The sequence below is a fragment of the Delphinus delphis genome, chromosome 3 (assembly GCF_949987515.2).
Source record: "Delphinus delphis chromosome 3, mDelDel1.2, whole genome shotgun sequence".
NCBI lineage: Eukaryota > Metazoa > Chordata > Mammalia > Artiodactyla > Delphinidae > Delphinus > Delphinus delphis.
Window position 1 is genome coordinate 24899332 of NC_082685.1, and position 23177 is coordinate 24922508.

Below are 23177 nucleotides of genomic sequence, written 5' to 3' on the forward strand. Positions count from 1 at the left end.
GATCCAGTATAACTTATTTGCACCCATTATAGATTTAATTTCTGCAACAGCACCATGAGGTTAAGGACCTGGCCTGAGGCTACACAACTGGAAAGCGAGCAGATCAAGTTAACACAAGGTTGTAAATCAACTATACTTCAATAAAATAAATTAAAAAGAAAAAAGCAAGTAGCAGATCAGGGGACATTCTGTAGGGATTCAATAAAGGAAGGACTGAATCCAAGGGGTCCTGACTTTCTGATCATGCTAACAGATCTTCTCCGCATTTCCCAGTTTCTCTCCTCTAGAATGAAATTCTCCTCTAGAATGTTCTGACTGTGATCCCAGCCTCCGGGCTATCCAGCCACAATCAAGTCGAAAGCAACACACAGCAATATTTCTGAAAATCAGCCTTTTAATCTATTTGAACCCAATGAGTGGAGAAAGAACTAACATTTTTTTCCCTTGAGATTTTGTTTATAAGAATAATGGGTCAGAGGTGTCTCTTCCATAGGAAACTGACATCCCCTATGTCCTCAAGAGTTGTTTTTTTTTTAAAATGCATAAACATGGGATTTCAATTCACTTGCATGCCATTTCCCCACCCTGCCCTGCCCACCTTCTACAGCCACACGCATTCACACACCCAAGGGGCTCCTTTCTGTAACTGGGGAAGAGAATGCAAAAAAAAAAAAAAAAAAAAAATCCATCTGAGTGGCCACAGATACCAGAAATACCCAAATGCAGTTTACACTCACATTCATCAACTCATATGCAAAAGGGGAAGCTTTTCTAATTGGAATCTAGAGTCAAAAATTACAAACGGCAGAGACTTGAACCATCCAGAGATAATTTAAAAAGGCCTTCCACTCCCCTTAATTACACGCCCCTTAATTACAAAAGTATGCAAACAATCTTGATATAAATGGAAAACAGGTGGACGACTCTCTCCCTGGGAAGTGGGGGGCATACCTAAAATTCCCTGGGTGTAATTCATGCCTGGACCATTGCCTCTCCCTTTCAGGACTAAAGGGGAAGGATAGCGGGGGAGCAGTGGGGTAGGGACCCACCCAAGAGCAAGGGAGGAAACAGTGGAGCTGCCCCAGGAACCAGGACCGAGTTAGTGTGTGGCCAGCCAGTGGGGAGCTTGGTGGGGCAAGTGGGCCACATCTGGGTTGCAGAGAGGTCCAAGAGCTATACAGCCTTGGGAGCCCCGAGGGTGGACATGCTAAGATGGGAGAAGGGCTGGTCTGCTTTGCTTCCCCCACCTAAGGCCTTGGGACCGACGGCAAGCTGCCTGGGAGAGGCTGAGACATGATTATCTTAGGGTCGCGGAAAAGGATGCTTCCCATCTGGACATAAGTGCACAAACCATGTCTGGCTCTCCAAGGATGACTTCCCAGTCACAGCCAGCCCCTCCACCAAGCCATGCTGTGGCCACACAGCACGGGGGCTGAGGCACATTGGCAGGGCGTTCAGAGGAACAAGATGAAGAGAGAGAGGAAGGGGAACTCGCCAGGCACCCAGGGACCCGTGGGCAGACTTGAGTCTACACAGCTGCTGCCCAACAACTGGGCATCTGCTTCTGGGGAAGAAAAGAAAGGGGTGGGGGTGAGGGCCTTGAGGCCTGGGCTCTAGGTCGGGCAGGAAGGGATGGAGCAGAAGCAAGGGCTCCATCTACAGGGCCACGTATCAGGGGCTTGCCTGGGAAGTAGCATTCTTTGTTGAAGGCGCCAGGTGGGAGGTACCTTTGGGCAGCCTGGTCCAAAGCCCAGAGCCCAGGTCTGCAGGCTGGCTGCCCAGGGGAGAAACCAAGTGATTAGTGGGACCAAACAGTGGGGAGATTGTCAAAGCCTGGCTGAGAGCTGGTCAACATAGATTCTGAGCTGCTCGCCCAACGGGGAAAGGACTGCAGTTTTCCCAGGAGTGGTCTCCAGCATTCCCGAACCTTCCCTGCCTGACTCTGGTGTTGGGGCTCCTCAGGGAAAGAAAGGGGCACCCAGACTTCAGGCAGTGTAATTCATCTACAGTTAAACATGGGGAAAAGAGGTAGCTGCGAACCCGTGAGCCACCCCCTCCCTCCCCTCACCCCCACTTTGGGACGCAGACAGATCCTGGGCCAGATAGAGGGCAGGAGGAGACGGGGCGCTGGAGACAGGGCTGGCGGTCTCCCTGGGTCCTCGGCCGTCGGGCCAGGCGGGTCGTCAATGCATCTTGCCCAGCTGGATCTTCTTCCAGGCCTCCGAGGCCGTGAAGATACACGAGTCCAGAATGCCGGCAACAGTGAAGGTCCCGCCGATGATGGCACAGATCTGAAAGGGGTGAGGGGAGGTCAGAGGTCAGCACTGGAGGGAGCACCAGGCCAGACCCCTCCCAAACCACGAGATGATGAGCTCAGCAAGTGCAGACGCTCTGCCCCATGAGGCCCACCACGTGGTAACCAACAGGGGCTGGAACATACTCTGGGCTCAGAAACTCCACTTGTTGGATGATGAATGAAATAATAATAAAAGTAACCATTATCAGCTCCTTTCGTTCCCATATTAACCTTCTGAAAGGAGGGGGATTATTAGACCCATTTCAGAGGTGAGGAAACTGAGGCTTAAACAGGTAACTACGTTCGCATAATAAGTAGCAGAACTGTGACTCGAACTTGGGCATGTCTTTGATTCTGGAGCCTGTGGTCTTAACTTCTACTCTAAATGTATCAGATATTTACAATCCCATTTGCAGATGAAGGAACGGAAGTTTAGAAAGGCAGTGCCACTGGCCCAAGGTCATACAGCTAAGAAGTGGCAAAACCGGGACTTGAACCTGGGTCTGACAGGTCCAGGACCAGTGCTGCCAGTGACTGAGTAACATCTGGGGTGGGCTGAATAGGCAGCGCTGGCCTGGATGGGCTGGAGTGAGAAACAAATCTCCTCTCACCCTCAGAAGCTTGTACTGTATCAGCGGGATGGGTAGTAATCAATCTTACCGATAAATGCAAAATTACAACAAAGGCAAGTGCTACAGAGGAGAGAGGGGCCTATGTTGCTACCAGAAATCTTGTATCGGGGCACAGTTTCTTACGGCCCTATTTACTTTGGGGACCAGATAATTCTTTGTTGTCAGAACTGTCCTGTACTCTGAAGAACGGTGAGCGGTATCCTGGGCCTCCACCCATGAGACGCCAGTACTACCTTCTCTTCCCTGCTGTGACAACTGAAAGGACACATTGTCTCCAAACATTGTCAGATGTCCCCTGGAGGTCAAAACTGCCCGATTAAGAACTGCTGTTGTACGGGGATGGTCATGAATGTCACCTGTATGCCTGTACTTCCTCACTTCCTGCCACATGATAATATAAGAACTACAACAAGAGACAGCACTTACACAGCACCTTTCTGTGCCAGGCACGCTTTGAAATGCTCACGCCTCTCACCTCGCTGAATCCCCAGGCCAACCCTAGGAGGGAGGTACTATTCTTATAACTATATTACAGCCAGGGGACCTGAGGCACAGGGACACTCAGTCACTCGTCCAACGCCATGGTAATTAGTGGCTGAACTGGAGTTCAAAACTCTCAACATGGCCCTTTGCTGCTTCCCAGGCATGAAACAGCCTACCTAACGAATTATTCACTTTGCCTTGAAGTTGTCAGGACTCCACTTGTGATGTGTCAACATAATGCTATGTCTTCCTCAAAATTTTCTGGCCTACCTATGAGCTGCTTTCTGGCACCATCAAAGAACCAAAGTGCATAAAAGGTTTGCAAGGAAACTTTAAATGTACTTTTCCCCTAAAGACACACTTTATGTCGTTTATAAAAACCAATACCACCCACCAGAGGAAGGCACCTCTTCTCTCATGTACCCATGGGCCCAGAGAGGGAAGTAGTCTGTCCAAGGTCACACAGCAAGTGTGGGGCAGAGCCAAGTCTGTCTGCCCCCAGAGCTCTCACTCTTTCTCCCTTGCCACATTTAAGGGGCACTTAAATGACCACAGGTCTCAGAAGAAGCCAATCTGGGCAGCCCTGGAGGGCCCCTGAGGCCGCCCTGGAGGTCCCATGGGAGGACTCTGGGAGACAGCAGTGCCACACTGGGTCCTCTGGTGCCAAGCGAACAGGCCAGGAGACACAGCAGAGGCAAGAGGGAAGTGTGAATCGAACCGGCGTTTATTTTTAAAATTATATTTCCAAGAGATGAGCTAAGCGGAGGCCTGTGAGGCCCCAGACAGACAGAGCAGGTCTGTACGGATAGGCTGTAAGTAGAGCAGCTGGCATTCCAGTAATAACAGCCCAAGAAACCAGAGCAACCCCCCAGGGAGAGAGGAGGATGGGGGGCGCTGGGGGGATTATTATGAAGTGTTTTCAGTGGGCAAGGCCTCTCCCCGCCGGCCTCAGAGCATGACGCAGGGCTACTTTTCAAGGAGGATGACGGCAGGGCAGCCGGGTTATTTTGGTAGAGTGGATCAGATGATGGGCGATTTTATACCGCAAAACGCTTTTAGAGCTTGGATCAGAGGATAGGAAAATGTGACTTAAGTGCAATGGAGCAAATAATAAAAAAATAAAAAATAACCACACACACACATCCATATTCATCTACGCGCTTTGGAACCTGCGTGTGCCTATGATTCACACACACCTGGCACCCAAACTGAAGCCTCCGTTCACCGGGCAGGCCTGGAACAGAAGGAGACACGACACATTCATTGAGCTACATGAGAAAACACAGAGCTGTGGGGAAACTGAGGCCCTGGGAGCATTCAAGCCGCCAGGCAGCTGACCCTGTCTGAGTCACTTACAGGGTGCCTAAGGCTAAGGGGCTCTTCAGGAAGCTACCGCGTCTACTGACATCACCCAATGCAGCTGTATGTCCTCCATTATTGTACGTCTATTCAAGGTGCTGGTCAATGGAGGAGGGGGAATTCTGGCATATTCAGTGGGGCAGTGGAGGACTCCTCAAAAGCTGAGAGAAATCTAGCAGCCCGCCTGATGCTGCCATGGCCCCATTTTCATTATTTTGCCTTTGGCCTGCCTGACCTGCTCCCATCTGCAGGTGGTGACTGGTGTGAGGTGAAGCAGGGGTCGTCAGGAGAGGGTCCTGGGGTGCTCCTGGATTTTGACAGATGGTAGCCACAGAAACCCCCAGCACCAGGAGGCTGCCACATCTGGACTCATCCCAGAAGGTGGTCAGTTGTGGCCATCCCTTATCCCGAGAAGGTCACGGTTTCTACATTCTGAAACGCAAGGAAATAAATGTAGCCACAAGGTTGCACCAGAGGGTATGCCTGTCTTTGGACTCAGGCTCTACCTTGGTGGTGGCGAGATCACAGGCTTCACCACATTTGGCTGACGGTTGGGGGTGGGGGGCGGGGAATGACCAACCACAGATGTTAGGAGGCTGACAGGGATCTTGAGAAGAGATAAAGAAAGGCCTGGTGCAAGGGAGGATGGTGACTTGGCATCTCCCTGGCCTGGGAGGATAAGGCCCAAGATGAATATAAATGAATAAAAAGGAAAACGAAGCAAATCATGCCCATGACACTTAGTTCCCTTGCATGTTGCTGTGCACGCAGAAGAGCTAGGAGAACCGGGCCTCCACGGTGTGCAGAGGCCAGGAGGCGTGAACCTCCTCAGGGTGCACGGCCAAGGTGGGGTGTGAAGACTGGGGAGCCCACAGTGTCCTTCCTGGCTGTGGCAGCAGAAAGAGCTTGGAATTCAGAAGCCGAGTCGTGGCTGTCGCTTTCTAACTCCGGACTTGGGAGAGCCGTCCCGGGCCTCAGTTGTTTGATCTGCAAAATGGGAAAACTGTCCCTACTTTGCCAACTGTCATACTGCAGGCAATGCCTCTGGAGTGCCTAGCACTTAGTACGTGTTTAGTAAATGCTACCTAATTTCATCTTTCAGGTGACTGGAAGGCTCCAACCTTCTTGCTAAGACCTGAGATTTTCTAAACCTCTCTGAGACCCACTCTAAGAAGAACAATGGGTAAAAATATCACTTATTCCCCAGAGCAGGCCTTTGGGTCTCAATTTCCATTCTCTACCTGGCTCCTTAAGCAGAGGACAAGCCATTCATGGAAGGACAGGATGGCAAGGGTGTCCCAGGCACCACAGGCAGATTCTTTTCAGCTGCTCGGGTCCCAAGCCCTCCGAGGGCCCATTCTACAGAGGGAGTAGCTGAGGCCCAGACACGTGGGTTTGTCATAAGAATATCCCTGGGGGCAAAGCACCTCAGGCCAGAGGTTGTTTCCAGTCTTCGGCCAGGCAGGGAGTGACCCCTCACCCCCAGTCCCCTACCCCAACCCTACTGCTTAAAGCTCGCTTTCCCGACTGCCCTGGGGAGAGAGAAGCAGAAGAGACCGACCCACAGCAGGCTCAGGACATGTTCACTGAGTAAAGGAGTGTGTGTGTGCACGAGTGAGAACCGATAAAAGAGTCGGTGAGGGAGTGAGGGAGTGAATGAATGAACGAACGTCCTAGAAAAGGAGTAGAAGAATTCCACGCCCCAGGCAGGGGGCAAAGGTGGCTCACACAAGGGGTGTCAGCCCAGGAGCTGGGGGTGTGGAGGTGACTCAGGATGCTGGGCCCACTTCCATGGCTCCCTGAGCCTCAGTTCCCTAACTTTTACAAACGGGAAGGCTAATCCTCACCCCTCAGGACTGCCCTGGGATTGCCCATGTTACACATACATCCTTAAACGCCTGTTCCCTTGGTCCCTTGCTGCTGCTACGCTCTTGCATCTTCCAGCTTTGAGGCAGGGGGACAACTTCCGGGGGAGAGGGTGGAGGATGGGAGAGCGGGGCTGCTGAGCCAGGAGGGGCCATCACAGCCGGGACCTGCAACCCTACTCTGGTCAGCAGCCCCCGCTCCAGAAATGAAGACAAGGACCATTTGCTATGCGGGCCCCAGTGAGTCGGGGCGAAGCACATTACTTTGCTCTCATCAGAAGTCATCAATAATGCCCCTCTGTTCTTACGGCGAGGCTTCCTCCCTGCGGCTCCCCCAGCTTCCCGATCTTCCACTGTGGGGAGAATGAAGTCAGCTCGTCTACCTTGAAAGGAAGGTGTGTGTGTGCTCCCCTGACATTTTAATCACGGCTCTTGATTCCTTATAATATGGAGAGGACAAGTTCCAACCACACCAGCTGGAGGACTGAATCCCTCTGTTTTCCACCAGGCTCTGGAGTAAACATTCCTGGGGGCGGATACCAGCTCTGCGACCCTGGCCGGGAAAACCAGTTGACCTCTCAGAGCCTCAGTTTCTCTCATCTGTGAAATGGGGTCCACGATGAGGCCCTGTCTAGCTGCCGGATGTACCACCGCTAAGTGCCCGGGCACTGCTCGCTCACTCTACTCGTCCAGGCGGCCTTGCTTGAAAAGTTTGTGCAAAAGGCACAGTGTGAGGAAATAAATAATGAATCGGAGTCCCATCAGATGCCGGTGGCGGCAGACAGGCTGGAGCCTCGGATGAGAACACCGGGGCTGCGGCTGGGCAGAGGTGGAGGCTGTCGCGGAAGGGAAGCTGATGACTGGGCCTGGGAGAGGTGGGGAGGTGGGGAGGTGGGGAGGAGAGGGTGTGGGGGTCTCCAGTCAGTGGTGTCACGCCTACCAGACTGCCCACTTGCACCCTTTAGTCCAGGAGCCTGGGGGCGGGGGCGGGGGAGAGCGGAGGTCCTTCCCTGCCATTTTTACAGTGGCTGCAGCCGCAAAATACCCACCGCCCCCTCTGAAAAAACCACCTCGGGGCAGCACCTACTATGTGCCAGGCCTGAGATAGCACTTCCTTCCGCCTCCTCATTCATTCTTCGTGAGTAGTAGGGCAAATGGGGTGCGCTCCATTTCACAGGTGAGGAAACAGGCTCAGAGAGGGACCCACTTGTCGAAGGTCACACAGCTACCAAGGAGGCAAGGGTGACGAGCATCCAGGTCTGGGAGGCTGCCAAGGGCCTGCTTTTTCCTGTTCCTCCACCTGCTTCTCTCCCACCTGAAGGCTCCCCTCACTTCCCATCTTTATGCCTGGATGGCTTCTTTATATTTTGTTTTCTCGGCTCTCTTAAGTCTTACGCATCAAATGTCCTAAAGGTAACGGGTCTCCCTCAGGGAAGTTTATGAAGTAAGACGCTGTGTGGCTGTAAAAATAAGTGTCGTTTATAAAATGGAGCCCATGCCTTTCTAATGTTCCTTATTCTTCTCAGAACCTGCCCTAGAAAAGAGTACCAGCAGTTCCTGTTCCAACTGTGATATCGGTGTCCAGACTCAGTTGGAGCGATCAGTCCCTGGTACACAACCTTCTGGAAGAACTAGCTTTGCTCAAACGTCCGGAAGGACCAGAATGGAAGTGTTTTTTTTACATACACGTTTCCAGGCCTGAATAACAGGGCAGCTAATTTGGGTTCTGTTCTGCTCCTCAGATAATAGAAACTGTCTTGTGGGGAGTGGACCAAGGTGTACACCCTCCATGTGTCTGCTCACTGTTTCACACCCACTTATCTCCTGCCCGGGTTACGCCAGGTCTGGGGAACAGAGGTGACTGAGAGCCAGCCCTCCTTCCTGGAGCTCACAGCCCTGGGAAGAGAGACACACCGAGGAAAGCCCAAGTAGGAGAGAATGGAGGGTCTGAAGCGGCTGATGTATCAGTCCAGCTACCAAGCTGGTCTTTTCCCAACTCACACAGCCTCAGACGTAAAACCTTCTCAGTTTTAAGTTTGTCTTCTTTCAGTTTTTTTTTTTTTTTTTAACCATCCTATGTGCCCCCCACTCCACACACCTGCTGCCTTTTGTCAATGGAAAATCTTCGCAGGTGCCCAAACAGATTAGTGAAAGGTAACCAGATAAGAGCAGGAAAACCTGTGCACCACCAGCCAACCAGTCTTAGATGGACAGTTTGCTTTTCTTATGGTTTGCATGGGCGTGACTGTGATTTTATCACACATGCTCATAATATTGCCTTGTTTCCTGCTATAATATTTCTTCTTGATTCCCAGGACAAGTCACTGTATCAAATGATCCTGGTGTTCTATCAAGGGCTCCATGGCTTCTGGGGGCTCTGTTGTTGGAACATCCTTGAGAGCCTTTGCTTTGGAAAATGAAGGCTCCCAAGCTGGTGATAGGAGGATGCGGCAGAGGCAAGTCTGGGGCTCAAGTCTCAGCCCTGACTTTCTTGGCTGTGAGATCTTGGAAGAGTTTCTTTACCTCTCTGGGCCTCAATTAATTCATATCTAAAACAGGAATGATATCATCTACCTTGGAGGGTTCCTGGGAGGGTTAAAGGAGAGGACTGTAAAATTACCTGGCACCTAGTAGATGCTTAATAAGTGCAGCTATATGATCACTTCTTTAAGCAGCTATCCCTTGTATATTTCTAAGCACCTACATCCAGGCCAAGTCCTGTGCCGGACGCTAGGGACACAGAGGTGAGTCAGGCCTGGAGCTCATCATAATCAGGCCTGGCAACTATGAAATGCAATCTAAACTTTGGGGGATTATGTCACTGGCAAGGAGCACCTCGAGGGCAGGGGTGATGTTTAACTCAGCTATCCCTGTTATCCAAAGGGGCCATGTCATCATCACCAGCTGCTACTTTTTCGCAGACAAAAAATGCCATGGCCATACTGACCCAATTTGGTACTTGGTGACTTCTGGTTGCTCCCCCCAAATAGAATAAAACACACACAAGGAAAGTGATGTGACACCTCCAAAGCCACCCAATCTGTCACCACCACCCACTTGAAGGCCATCTCCAAAAAGGGGCTTCAGCAAGTGGCAGGGGTAGGGGACAAATGTGCATGTGTGGGAGTGGGCACTTTGAAAGGGATCCCTTTCATGTTGTTAAACACCATCTGTTTTATTCTCTCAGTGGTGGAATTTTCTGGAACAGCACAAAGTGGAGGTCTGAGCAAGGTGCCCTGGGTGTCCAGAGAGGAGCCCGGGCAGCCTGCTGGAGGCTTCCAGGAGGAGGGCGTCCCCTCTGTTCAGGCAGGGCATGAAAAAAAGGTCCTTTCCAGACCATAAGAGCCTGGAAGGGGCAACCCCGACTAAGCCAGGTACTTGTTACTTAGAATGCCTCTGCCCTCCACACCCACTCCCCCGCCCCTGGCTGCACCCACCCCTCATTCCAGCCCACCCACAGCTGCCGCCGCAGCCCTGTGGCCGCCACATGACAACATCCTGGCCTAAGCCCCCTCTTCAGCAGCCCCTCTGAGGAGCTATTTGCAGAGGCCCCCAATGCACACAAGTGTTTGATTTCATAAAGAGAGAAAGAGAAGTCACAGCAGGTGCCTCCACTTCCATGCCACCTCCACCCTGCCTGGCGAGGGCTCCCGGGGGTCTTTGTGCTTGTGTGTCTGTGTGCGAGCGTCATCCCCACATCTGCCGCCCTGTGACAGAGGTCTCTGAAGCTCCACAATGACGCCATCTGCCAGGGACAGCCGGCTGGCTCACTCTGGGCTGACCCCATGGTTGTCGTGGCAACCAAAATGGCAGCATGGGGCCTTCAGAAAAACCACCAGGCTAATGATGTCAGGAGGTTCCCAGCAGCACGGCCCCCACTCAGGTAGAGGTGGGCAGGGCTGGGGTGCAGGAGGGGCTGGTGGCCAAAGGGAGGAGGAGAAGGCCTCTGGGTGATGCAGGACGAGCTCCTCCCCTGGGGTTTTTGGGACCTCCAGCTCTCAGAATTCCTTCCCCATTGAAAGAGGCCACATGGCCTTCACAAGACACGCTATGTTGGGCACCCTGGCATGTACTATTCCCTTTGCTAAGACCCTCTCTCCCTCACTCACCAGTCTAAAAAACGTCTCCTCACCCTTCAAGACCCATCTTGGGGTTTCCTTCTCTGAACCTTCCAAACAGAAGGGAGTCTGCCAGTGGGGTACCTGGTGCACAGCTCCATCGGAGCCCCGCTGGATGGGACTGCAGTTCTGTGTGCTCGCCCATCTCCCCCACCAGCCGGGGAGCAGCTTAAGAGCAGGGATTGCATCTAACTTGCTATCCCTGCTGCAAAGCGCAGGGCCTGGCGCATGGTAAAGTTTAGCAAACATTTAGCAAGTAAATGAAGTCGCTTCATTTCTCAGCCACTTACCAAGGGATCTCAACACTCAGAGCCTCAGCTGTCTGGAATGCAGGGGAAACAGGAAGGGGGCCATGAAGATCCTTCCTGACCCTACAGTGAGGTGTGGGCACAGGGGTTTCTCTGCCACCATCAAGGCTGCAGACCCCAGGGCCTCTGAGATGCAGACCACGCCCACACAGAGGTACCTCCTTGTGTCTTCGCTTCTGTCCAATTCTGGGTATGCAGTAAGAGTACTGGCTGAGAATCGGCCCCAAGACCCACTTAGTGTGCTACCCTGTGGGGCTTTGGGTAGAATCACTTGCTCACAGATGCCCTGATCTGGAGCCAAAGGGTTAACAGGTATCCCTCCAAAGTGGCTAACCCTATTTACACCAGAGAGTATACACAGGTCCCCTTGCTTTGCATCCTCCCAATCTTTACAGTGGCAGGTCTTTAATTTCTGCCAATCTGATAGGATTGAATTGGGTTGTTTTGAATCTCATTCCTCCAATTTCTAGTAAACTTGGGCGTCTTTCCACTGCCAGTGTGGTCTCTTCTGTCAATGGTCAAGTCCTTACCTATTTTTTTTTGGGTCACTTTTTCTTACTGATTTGTAGAAATTTTTTTTTTTTAAACGTATAAATTCTGAAGCATACTTCTTCCTTATATGTGTGGCAAATATCTTCTCCCAATCTGTGTCTGGTGTTTTAGCTTTATGTTAGGTGCCCTTGGTAGACCAGAAGTTTCAAATTTTTATGGAGTCAGAGAACAGTAAAAGGCCGTTTAGAGGCTCATATAAGCATCAAATTTTGACACCCTTTGTATCCACATGGCTTTCTATAATTTCAGAGCTTCCCTTTCGTGCTTTGAGTCCCACGAGGCCCTGGGAGGTAGGAAAAGTGGGGACTGTTATTCCTATTTCATCAGTTATAAGATGGAGACCTTGCAGTGGACATCTGGCCTTTTGGCTGCCTAGCATCCAGTCTTTCCTCTTCTGGTAACTGGCCTCTGATTTTTCTCTTGGGGAACCCCACCCCCTCGTAATCTTTGTCCTTGCAGTCTGGGTGGGGCTGGCCAACTGGAGCACACCATTCATTCTCCGGGCCACAAGGATAGCATGGGACCTGAGCCAGGCCAATGACAGTGCCATTCTATCCAAAACTTGGTGTAGGATTACTGAGAAAGAGGTACTTTCTACTGGTAAATTTTATGTGAAAATGAAGCCAGTACAGAGGAGAGCAGGATGAAGACAGACCTATTCCAGACATTTGTACCTGGATCTAGCCATACCTGAAGCCCACTTATCCTTCAAGCCAGCTTGAGGTGGGGTCCTGTCTCTTCTATAACAAGAGTCCTAATACAGACCTAGTCAGAGCAGGAAATGAAAGAGCCAAGACTGGACACCAAATTCTGAATCAAAATTAAAAGTATGAAGAGGTAGAAAAGCAGTTTCTAAATCTACGAGGGAGGGAAAAATCACCTCATCTCTTCCACCTTCACTGACTCTGGCTTACCGAATTTCTCCAGGCCTCTTGGTTGGAGCAGGGCACTGTGACCTGGCTGTTCTGACCCCAAGGACATTTTCAATGGGAAGCCAGGATAGTACTTGATAGAAACAGTCAGCATCAAAGAAAACTGACATCAGCTTGAAGCTGCCTCACAGAAGATTGGACTTGGGGGAGACAATGGCAAAAAAGAAAAAAGAGAACAGGCAGGAAGGAAAGAAAGAAAAAAACCTGACAGTATCAGCCCGTAGAGTTAGAAAATAGACATGGAAAAAAAATGAGTGAAATCTTCACTGTAAAACTTACACAGAAAAGGATACGCCCTGCTAAGAATAATTTCCATAAAAATAAAAAACCGGAGAAAATCAGGAACATCTCACTGAGCCATATACAGATGGAACTGCTTAAGGAACGAAGTGACCGAGTGGCATTCCCATCTGGAAAAGAGTTTCTTGATGACATGCCATCAATATTGATGTGCTTCTGATGACATTTCTAAACGTCCTAGAGGTCCCAGCCTTGTGTGGACAGGCTGAGCCCCTAGCCCTGTGGGCTGCATCCTGCTTCTCGGAGAAGCGGTTGGGGTGCTCACAGCAGGCACCCTGCCCACTCACCGTGGTGATGAACCTGTACAGAGGCTGCCGTCTCTCCGTGTACTTGACCGTGATGGGGCTTAGGTCATAGCGGAACCAGATGGCGGGGATGATGCGGCCAGTGTGGCTGTAGGCGACGTACTCCTGAGGTGCAAGAGCGGACAGGGGTTGGGGATGTGAGACTCAGGCTCAAACCCTGTCGCGTGGGGGATGGGGGGGATGGGTGGCAGAGGGTCCCCAGAAACCCACAAGAACGGGCTCTTCTCCCTCCCTCCCCCTGCAGAGCCAGGCTCCACGGACCCCTCCTCTCACACCCTTCCCCCTAGTAGCTCTGCCATCAGCATCTGGATGGCCACCATTCACTGGGAGCATTTTGGACCCTTTGGACTGCTTGGAAATGGACTGCTTGACCTTGGAAGCAGCACCAGAATCCAAATAGGAGAGTAGAGCTGTCAAAGGACAAGTGTGAGTGGGCTCAGTTTGATGGAAGGCCTATTTCTCCCTTCAACTCCTGGGCCATGCAGAATCCATTTGTTTACTCAGTGATAGTTCACTGAGCACCTCTCCTGTGTGCTGGCCCCTTGCTGGTTGCTGGGGACCCTGAGGGGAGTACGCCCTGCCCCATCCCCAGAGGGACCCACAGTCTGGAGAAGGAGGCATGTAAAAGTATGTGCAATACTGCAGCACCATGAACGAATGGCCCAATCTCCCCAGGGGTGTCTGGACAGCTTGGCAAGGAGGGGACAGTCCTCATGACTTCCTGAGGGGGGTGTGCGTGTGTGTGAGTGAGATGTGGGGAGTAAGCTTCTTCAAAGAAGGAACACACAGAACTGGAAAGTCAGAGGGCACAGCCCCACCACAAGCCTTCCTCAGAAGGCACCGGCCGGGACTCCAAGGATGCCAAGGGGCTGAATTAACAGTGCATCCACTTCAGGGTGCTGAAAACCTCTCGGTTAGTCTCATTTGTCCTCAGCAACTGGAGACCAGACTTTAGCCCCAACCCCAAATGCTAAGGCCCAAACCCTGCAGCTTCTTTAAGGACAACCCTGAAACTTGCCTCCTCTGCTGGACTGCCACTGGCCCCGATGGGTGCAGCCTCACGCGCTCACAGCGCGGGCCAGGGCTGAGGCCGCAGAGGGAGCTGAGCAAGCTGTCCTGGCTGCTGGGCCTTTGCCAAAGCCTCAAGGGAAGGAGCCTTGGGCAAAACAAGATCAGCTTTCCCCAGGGAGAGCTCATGGGGCAGGGTGACTGTCTGGGTCACAGCCCAGAGCTGAGGGACAGAGGAAAATAATAAAAAACAGCGGCAGTAGGTACCATTTGCCGAAGCCTTCTTTGTGGGTTCGGTGGTTTTAAAAACACTGCCCCATCTGACAGCGACCTTATGAGGTGGGCACCGTCCCCGTTTTACAAATGAGTAAACTGAGGCACAGAGCGGTTATGTGACTTGTCCCAGGTGACAGAGCTAGTGAGTGACCGAGCCAGGTTTGAAACAGAAGTTTTCTCCATAGCCCACACGCTTTCTGTTCACACTGCCTCCACTTTCTCCCATTTGTCAGATGCTGTCAGCACTTGAGGGTTCCAGTGAGATGCCCTCCAAGAAACAGGACCCCTCTGCCTCGGAGAGATACACCAGAGCATCAGTGTAGGTGGAGCAGAGGAGAGGGACCCCAAGTCACCCAAGAGAGAGTAGCTCCCAGCCTGGCAGACTCGGAGGCCCCTGGTTCAGACTGAACAGGTGATGTGATCAAGAGACCAGGTTTTGGAGCTGGAGAAGAAGCTGGTTCTACTCCCCATTCAGCCATGTTATAGCTCCAGGACCACCTCTCAGTGCCTCAGTGGCCAAATCTGTAAAATGGTGACAATAATAGTCCCAATGTCAGAGCTGCCTTGATGACTGAAAAAGATGGTGGAGGTAGAGAGCTTAGCATAATGTGCAGCCCATGGTAAGTAATCCATAAATGATGGCTACTATTCTTACTATTATTATTATTAGAGCCAAACGATATATCATCTTAAGGGGTCTGGGTGGTCCTGGAACAGAAAAAGAAGGAGAGTCCTGGTGTAAAGGGGTCTATTGGGGGTGCCTCAACCCATGGGCTTCAAGCATTCACGTCCCACGGCAGGGTCATCTCTAGGGAGACTGAGGCTGTCTTGGCTTGAAACCACTGTCTGTCACCCCATTCTGCTGGCTCTGACTGTGCTTTGCTTCCCACCAAGGCCTGCCTGCATCTCCGTGAATTTGAGTATTGGGGTCCTGGGACATACCTGTTAACCAACAGCCATCTGGTGTAATTCCAGAGCCTCATGATTCTGGATAATGAGCTTGTGCCCCACGAGCCAGAGCATCCGTTGTGTGCTAACCAATCGGGGTCCCGTGCCTGAATGATCAGGGCCAGATACAGGGCAGTGGAGATGTCTACAAGCCCTAGACCTTTGGGACAGGCCACCTGCCTGCTCTTTCTCCAACAGATCACACCCTATGTCCCGGTTCGATTTCCTCCCCTTGACTCTGAGACTGGCCTCCCATCTTTACCCAGGGTAGATCACCCCTCCAGGAAAGGCCCGTTGAAGGGAATCAGAGGAGATCGCGCCCAGACACTTGTCACCTCGGCTCTCAGCCAGCAGAGGGCGCGATTGCACGCAGCTGCCACCCGTGTACCTTGTTGGCCACTGTGTACTGATAAGAGTATCGCTGCTTGCCACTCTTGTCCTCGTAAACCGTGGGCACGATCTTCAAGATGTAGTCGTGGGAGGCGAGGGCTGCGGGAAGGACACAGCAGCATGAGGCAGGGGGACGGGTACTGCCCGGCCGGCAGCTCATTTCAACCCTAAACCTGCTTGCCATTGCGGGGTGTGGGGAGGTACTCAGTCTGCACAATTTCACCACCAAACAACCCCTCTTCATTTCTCCCTTTGGGCACCAGGAATCGAAAGACTCCATTGGTCAGGATCTTTTCTCCTGCACTGTATATAATGTTAAAGTCTAGTAACAACCCTCATGTCCATCCACAGGGCAGCTGCTGAGAAGGGGGGTGTGGAAGAGGCCACTCTCCAAGGGGGTATCATTGAGTGAGAAGAACTAAGTTAGGGACCAGGGTGAATAACATGTTTCCATGCATTGGGGGCAGGGAAGACTCACTCCTCTACCTGCGTGAAGAATGTAGAGAAGAATTTTCTGAAAAGATGCCCAAGAAGCTATTAGCGGTTCTAGCCTCTGGTGGGGGGGCGGGACAGGAGGCAGGATTTGATAAAGGTCACATTTTGTTGTGCACCCTCTCGTCCTGTTTGAATACTGTTACTTTTGGAAAAAACTGCGTTCAAGTTTTAAAAAAGAATCCACCAACCAGAAAAACTGCACCTATCTATAATGACTGATTAATTTCTTTCCCCATTTTCAATTAATGGGAGATTAGTTCTTCCTCCACCTGGTCCTGTCATATTCCACTGTAACTCTTACCCCTTCCCCACTAGATGGGGGAGACTGCGGAGGGCAGGGACTGAGCCTTACTCATCTCTGTGTCCCTAGAACCCTGCGCAAGGCCTGGTACGAAGTGGACAGTGGCAAATGCTTATTGAATGAATGAATGGATGGAGGGCTGACTGGACAGAGGCATGAATAGAAGAACAGATGAATCAGCTTCTGATAAGCATGAGGTAACCGGAATCAAACACTAGGCTGATAGAATGCTGGCCCGAAGCTGCTATATAGCATCCCGGGAAAGGTGATATTCCCTTGGGCCTTCTGAGATGCTGGGAGAAGCTCACAGACCCCTCTATTGTTGCCTTCTAGAATCTCGGGTCAGGGGCCACGCAGCTAAAACAACACAGAAATGCAAGCTTGTGGGCTCTAATCCTGGTCTCCTGGCTGAGTCAGTCCTGAGTCTTTGGACTCATCTTCTGTGAAAGGGTAGGGGACGTAGATGGTGTTCACAGCCTCTTCCTGCCAACACTGCCTCTTGGTAAGGAAAGGGTGGTGTTTCTTGAACCCTCTTGAGACCTGACTCCTCTAAAAACCTGGGAAAAGTCCTGCAGCCTCAGGGCTAAGCCCATGAAGACCCCAACATCCCTCTGCTCAACCCCACCGGTGCTCAGATTTCAGGAGCACTAGGGCCACCCAGGATTTAAAAGGCAGACACCCGGGCCTCACCCCAAGGGTTCTGTTCAGTGGGTCTGGGGTGGGGCTCAGAATCTGTATTTTAAGCCAGGAGCACAGAGACCACACTTGAAATACGGAGTTCCAAATGCCCACGGCCCCGCGTTAAAAACCTGAAGGAACGAGAGAGTGAACGCCTTATGAAAATCACACCTGTAATAGTTCTGTTCAAATCTGTAAAACACACAGATGATCGTAAAGAAAAAAGATATCACCCACAAAGCCACCCTCCACAGAAAATCGGAGATTCGCATTCTCATGCAGACACTGCTAGACTTCTATTTATACTTATATTTCTATTTCCCTAAACATAAATATAAAATTGGATCGTACTGCACCTTCTTCCAAGAACTGAACACCATGGACACTGTCTCAGGTCTAAGATACAGCGTAAGGTCTACGGCATTGGTTTTATCCATCGCCATATCCCCTCGCACAATGCACAGCGCCTGGCACACAGCAGGTGCTCAATAGCTGCTTGCTGCCTGAACACCAGCGAGGTTCTGACACATCACGGTCACTGCACTCACCCCCCAGCAAGGCCATGCACAGGGTGCTCAACCAGGCCCCTGGGGCCAGACACTGACGCTGTGGCTCATTTTCACTCTTATAAACAATGACCTAAACGACCATTATTTTCCTAAATCCTTGCACACTCTCGTATTTGTTTCCTTAGCTTACTCTCCTCTAAGTAGAATTGATGACTCAAAGGCAATGACCAATTTTAAGGCCTTTGGTACAATAGAGTCACTGCCAGTATCTTCAAACAGAGTGGTCTGTGCTAGGAAGAAAAACAGGCGTGTTGCTAGGCCTGGGGGTTATTGTACAAAAGGCGGTCAGGGAGGGTCTCTCTGAGGTGGTGGCATTTGAGCTGAGACCTGAATGACAAGAAGCAGCCCCCCATGGAGGACCTGGGAGCAGAGGGACAAGCGGCGGGGACGGGGTTGGGGGTGGGTACCAGGCTTGAGAGCTGAGGAAATGAGAGCCCGCTCTACCCCGGCTGTCTGGTGCATCTCATGCATCTCTCTTTCCACTGAAGCCAGCCTGAGGTGGCTTTCGTCAGTAGCCCGGGAGCAGGAAAGGTTTTCTGCCCACACCCTCCATCAGCTTGCACACCCTGGGGCCTTCCTAGCTTGATCTTCTTCCGATATCAGGCAGCTGAGAGGTCCAGGCTAATTGCAAGCAGGTGGGGACAGGCCCCTTGGGACAACACGCTGCCCGCACGCAGAACCACGATGAACACCCCACCATACGAAGAATCGTCTCCCTCCAGTATAATCAGACATCTGCGTGAAAACCAGGGGGCGCAGTTACACACTGACACGCTGCGGGAAGCAGCATGAGTGGGTACGGACCCAGCTGGGAAACAATACGGTAAATGTAAAGCAAGTCTTGTAGATATCAGAGGCGTTACCGCAATGGTGAAAAGGTAGAAACCACAGACGTTTTCCGTGAAAAGACAGTGCCTTAAAGCACAGCAGAGCTGCTAGATGGGCAACCGTGCCTCCATTACCAGTGGAAAAACTGTACACGAACTGTGGTTATGATGTAACACCAGGCACAAAACTCAGAAGGTAAGCTGCTTGGAAAAAATGACTTCTGCTCACGGGCAAGGATTCCCAGGGACACGGAGAAATGAGAAGCTTGATTTGTTGGGGCAGGTCATGGAGGGCAGTCCTCTTTTGCTTGGATTATCCCAATTCCATTCCATGCTTAGGCTGGTAGAGAGCACAGGCACACCTCGTTTCATTGCTTCACTTTATTGCCCGTCAAAGACACTGTGTTTTTCTGTTTTTTGTTTTTTTTTTACAAATTGAAGGTTTGTGGTAACCCTGTGTTGTCAGATGACGGTTAGCATTTTTTAGCAATAAAGTATTTTTAAATTAAGGTATTTACATTGTTTTTAAAGACATAATGCTACTGCACACTAAACAGACTTCAGTGTAGTGTAAACATAAATTTCCTATGTACTGGGAAACCAAAAAATTCCTGTGATTTGTTTTATTGCATTATTCACGTCACTGAGGTGGCCTGGAACTGACCCCATAATGTCTCCGAGGTCTGCCTGTGAATGTGTTTTAAGAAATGATTAAGGACATATGGGTGAAAAGGTGAGCTCAGGTGAGGAAATAAGAAAAGCCTTGGTAACCTGTCCTACAGAACCCAGTGGGTGGATCCGCTTGAGCAGACAGACCTCCCAGGCCCGTTCTGTGCAAGGCCCCACGTGCGTCTGCACAGGTGTGTAGGTATGTGTGCTCTTCTGCGGGTCTGTAAAGACGTGGCACGCTCTTTAATCTGGGCCAAGGTGCCAGGGAGCCCAGCGGGGCGGAGGCTCAGGGAGGGGCCATTCGTGGGTGGGAGGGGCTGAAGCAGGAGGAGGGGGTGGGGTGGGGGGCAGCCCAGGTGGCCAGATCTGGCTGAGCCACCCACAGCCCTGCTCTCACGGTGCCACTTGGAGCCAGGATGAATTCTGGCTCTGTCACCACTCCCTGTGGGATCTAGGGTGATTATCTCAACTGACAGCAATTAGGTGGCAGTAACGATAATAATAACGATAACATCCGGTACTCATGGAGCAGTGTTGATGTGCCTAGGACTGCCACGACAAGTCACTTTTCTTCCCTTCTCTGCGAGATGGGGATAATTCCACTTTCTCACAGGCTAGCTGTGGGAATGAAGCGTTAACAGCTTGGCTTACGGCGAGGGCTTGGTAAACGTTCCCTCCCTCTCCACCCCGTTCCCTCCCTGCTGCACTGGGAATCTTGGGGCAAAAAGCTGTCCCCAGTGTGGGTATGGGGTACATACGGTTGGAGGTGAGTCTGTCTGCTCCCCCGAGAGCGTTGAAAGCTCCGTGGACGTTCTGGACCTGTGGAGAAGCACAGTGAGGGACCGACCCCAGGATGCTACCACCTCTAGGCTTGGTCCTGGCTGTGGGAGAATGGCCAGGTGCAACCTGGTCTAGGGACCTTACCCGTGTGCAAAACGGGGATCCCGCATGGTCTGTCTCGTAGAGACGTCGTGGGGAGCAAGATACAGACGCGGCAGAGGCCTGACACATGGTAGGCGCTAGTTTGCTTCCCATCTTGAGCGCTTACTGTGAGACACTCAGTCCTGGGTACTTAGCGTCATCTCATTTAATGCCCCTAATGATGGATCATGGGCCCATTTTACAGAAGAGCAAACCAAAGCTTGGAGAAGCACCAAAATTTGTCCAGCATCTCACAACTGGGAAGTGGCTGAACTGAACTCTGAATTCAGGTCTGTCTGACCTCAAGCCTACATGGAGTGGCTCTTTCCATTAAGGCACACAGAAAACTCAAGCAAAGGTAGAGCTGGGTCTCAGCATGCTCCTCCTGAGACCCCCCACAGCCCTCTGAAAGAGGACCCAGGGCTGCTGGCCTCCGACCCTGTCTGCTGTGGGGAACATATAGCAGTTGTGAAGATACTCCTCCTCACGGCAGCCGGCCCAGCTGTGTCCCCCTGGCAGGGGCTGAAGGCCACGTCCCACCTCTCCTCTGAGGACAACGGGAAACCAGGTCAGCCTCAAGGAGAATCTAAAGCCGGACAAAGTATGCCCGATACATGGAGCATGTCATCATGGGCATGGTTAACAGGGGCTGCTGGGGTAGGCATCCTGGAGGGCTTCCTGGGGGAAGTAACACTGACACCAAGATTTGTAGGAAAGTGGGAAGTTAATCACGCCAGTAGCTCATGCAAACACATGAGTCTGGAGACTGAGAAACAGAGCCCGTGAAGCCCTAGAGAGGAAGGGGGTGAGGAGTGGAAAGGGAAGAGGTCAGAGAGGTAGGAGGGGACAGGCTCCTGCAGCGAGGGCCACTCCAGGAACAGTGGGTGACCTGACCCTGATCCTGGTCTCAGGTCGCTGATGTTGATCGAGCACTTAACACAACTGCACACTCTTAAGAAGCTCAGAGGAAAGCTTGTCCATTGCTGCCTCGGGATTGACTGTCTAAAGACTTGGTTTCTAACCCAAGAGGACAGTGGCTGCAGAGGCAAGAGTGCTAGAATAGTCCCTCACATCGTTGCATGTCAGGGTTTCATCTGACATTCATCTGTACGATTATCTGATTCATGTCTGTCCTCCCCTCTAGACTACACAATACTTCACGTGGGCAGGGACCACGCTCATCCTCACCGATATGTGCGAGACCTGGCACATAGTAGGTGCTCAATAATTACTTGTTGACTGGATGGTGGATGGATAGATAAATCCTCAGCTCAGTGGTCTACATCTTTAAAAAATCCTATTTCCGCCATAAGGGCCAAGCGGAAGGCTATTACTGTCCTGTTCTATAGCGGCAGACAGCAATGCAAGGCTGCCCCTCTTCTTCCTCTCTTCTCCTCCTGTCCCCTGGCCTTGGCTGTAGCCCTTTCCTCACCTCCCTACCTGCAGCCTTGCCTCACGGCCGGTCTTCCACATGGCAGGTGGGTGCTCTTTCTATGACACCCACCGGCCTGGGTCAGCCCCCACCTTCCTAAACCTATCGTGGGTCTCTCGCTCCACCTAAAACTCTGCTCCCCCCTCCAGATGGACACTGCTGAGCCCTCTCTGCTGACTCTGATGAGCCTCTGGAATCTCATGTACAGAACATCATTCTGATGTCATGGACACTTGCTGATCCATTTTTTCTGAAAGTGACCTTGAGGGTCTTTTCTATGAAAATGACTGGTTGGATGTGCCACAGAGTGGGTTCTCTAGGACAGGGGTGATATGCAAGACTTCCCTGTCCTGTGCTTGGCTAGATCCTTCTCACCCTTTAGCGCGTGGCTCAGATGTCACCTTAGATGTCACCTCCTCAGGGAAGCCCTCCCTGACCTCCCAGGCTTGGGGGTACCCCGCCCCCGCCTCCACATCACTGTCCCGAATCCTATGCTTCTCTTGTCCCTTGTAACTACGTTTATTTACATTTAATCTCTTCTTCACTTGAGGGCAAGAATCCTGTATGGTTTATCCACCGCTGTTACCCCAGAGCCTCGCACAGAGCCTGGCGCAGAGCAGAAATTTTGAGGGGGTCTGATGAATCCATGAACCTATGAGGCACAGTCAAAGAAGACCCGGGGCCAGACACACCTGGTTTTCAAGCTATATGACTCTGGGCAAGTTACTGAACTTCTCTGACCCTGTTTCTTCCTCAGGAAAAATAAATGCCACCCAGCATCCTTCAGGGAGTTCTTGTGAGGGTTAAACAGAGGGTCACCTAAACACTGCTCTCTAGGTGGGAAAGTGCAGGCTTCAGTGCAGGCTGAAGAGGTCGAAAGTTCCCATGAGGAAGGAGTGTGGATTCTGGTGGTGCTGCCAGTGAGTTGCACGGCCCTGGGTCGTGACTCCGGTCTCAGTCTCCCCATGTGCACACTGGGGTTCACAGTGCCTGCCTCCCCGGCTGTGTCGAGGATCTGCTGAGCTGGTGGGTTGCAAAGGCAACTGGGGTGCTGCCCAGCGCTCATATAAGGAGGGCCCTGTGGCTTCTCAGCTCCCGTCCCACTGGGGTGGTGAGCATCCCACGTCTGTCTCCCCCATGGCCGTGTGAGCCCCTGTGGGCCGGCAGCATCCTACCCTGCAGGGCCTGGTGCAGAATGAGAGCACAGAGGACAACTACAATGGCCACAGCTCATTTCACTGACTGGTTACTCTGTGCCAGGCAATTGTTCTAAGAGCTTCACGTGCATTACCTCATTTTATCTTCACTACAATTCTATGAGGCAGGTACAATTGTTGTCCCCATTTTACAGATGAGATAACTGAGGCTTAGCAAGACTAAATAATTTCTCCAATATCAGACAACTAGTAAGTGGTGGAGCCAGGATTTGAACCCAGCAAAGCAGGCTGGGGAACGTCCACACAGCAGTCCCTTGGATGGAGAGATGGGAGGTGTGCGTGTGAAGCCTGTGTGA

At 51.7% G+C, this 23177-nt stretch overlaps 1 protein-coding gene across 2 annotated transcripts in view; it reads right to left on the bottom strand.

Moving 5' to 3' along the window:
• Positions 1 to 374: 374 nt before the first annotated feature.
• ERGIC1 (endoplasmic reticulum-golgi intermediate compartment 1) overlaps positions 375 to 23177 on the bottom strand; it is a 105463-nt gene continuing 82660 nt past the window's right edge. For both annotated transcript variants that reach the window (XM_060008381.1, XM_060008380.1), the window contains exons 7-10: positions 20070 to 20130; positions 15771 to 15871; positions 13133 to 13255; positions 375 to 2291 (exon numbers count right to left, since the gene is read on the bottom strand). In XM_060008381.1, coding sequence (XP_059864364.1) covers positions 2184 to 2291; positions 13133 to 13255; positions 15771 to 15871; positions 20070 to 20130 — 393 coding nt within the window. In that variant the 3' untranslated portion in view covers positions 375 to 2183. The remainder of the gene's footprint in view (positions 2292 to 13132; positions 13256 to 15770; positions 15872 to 20069; positions 20131 to 23177) is intronic.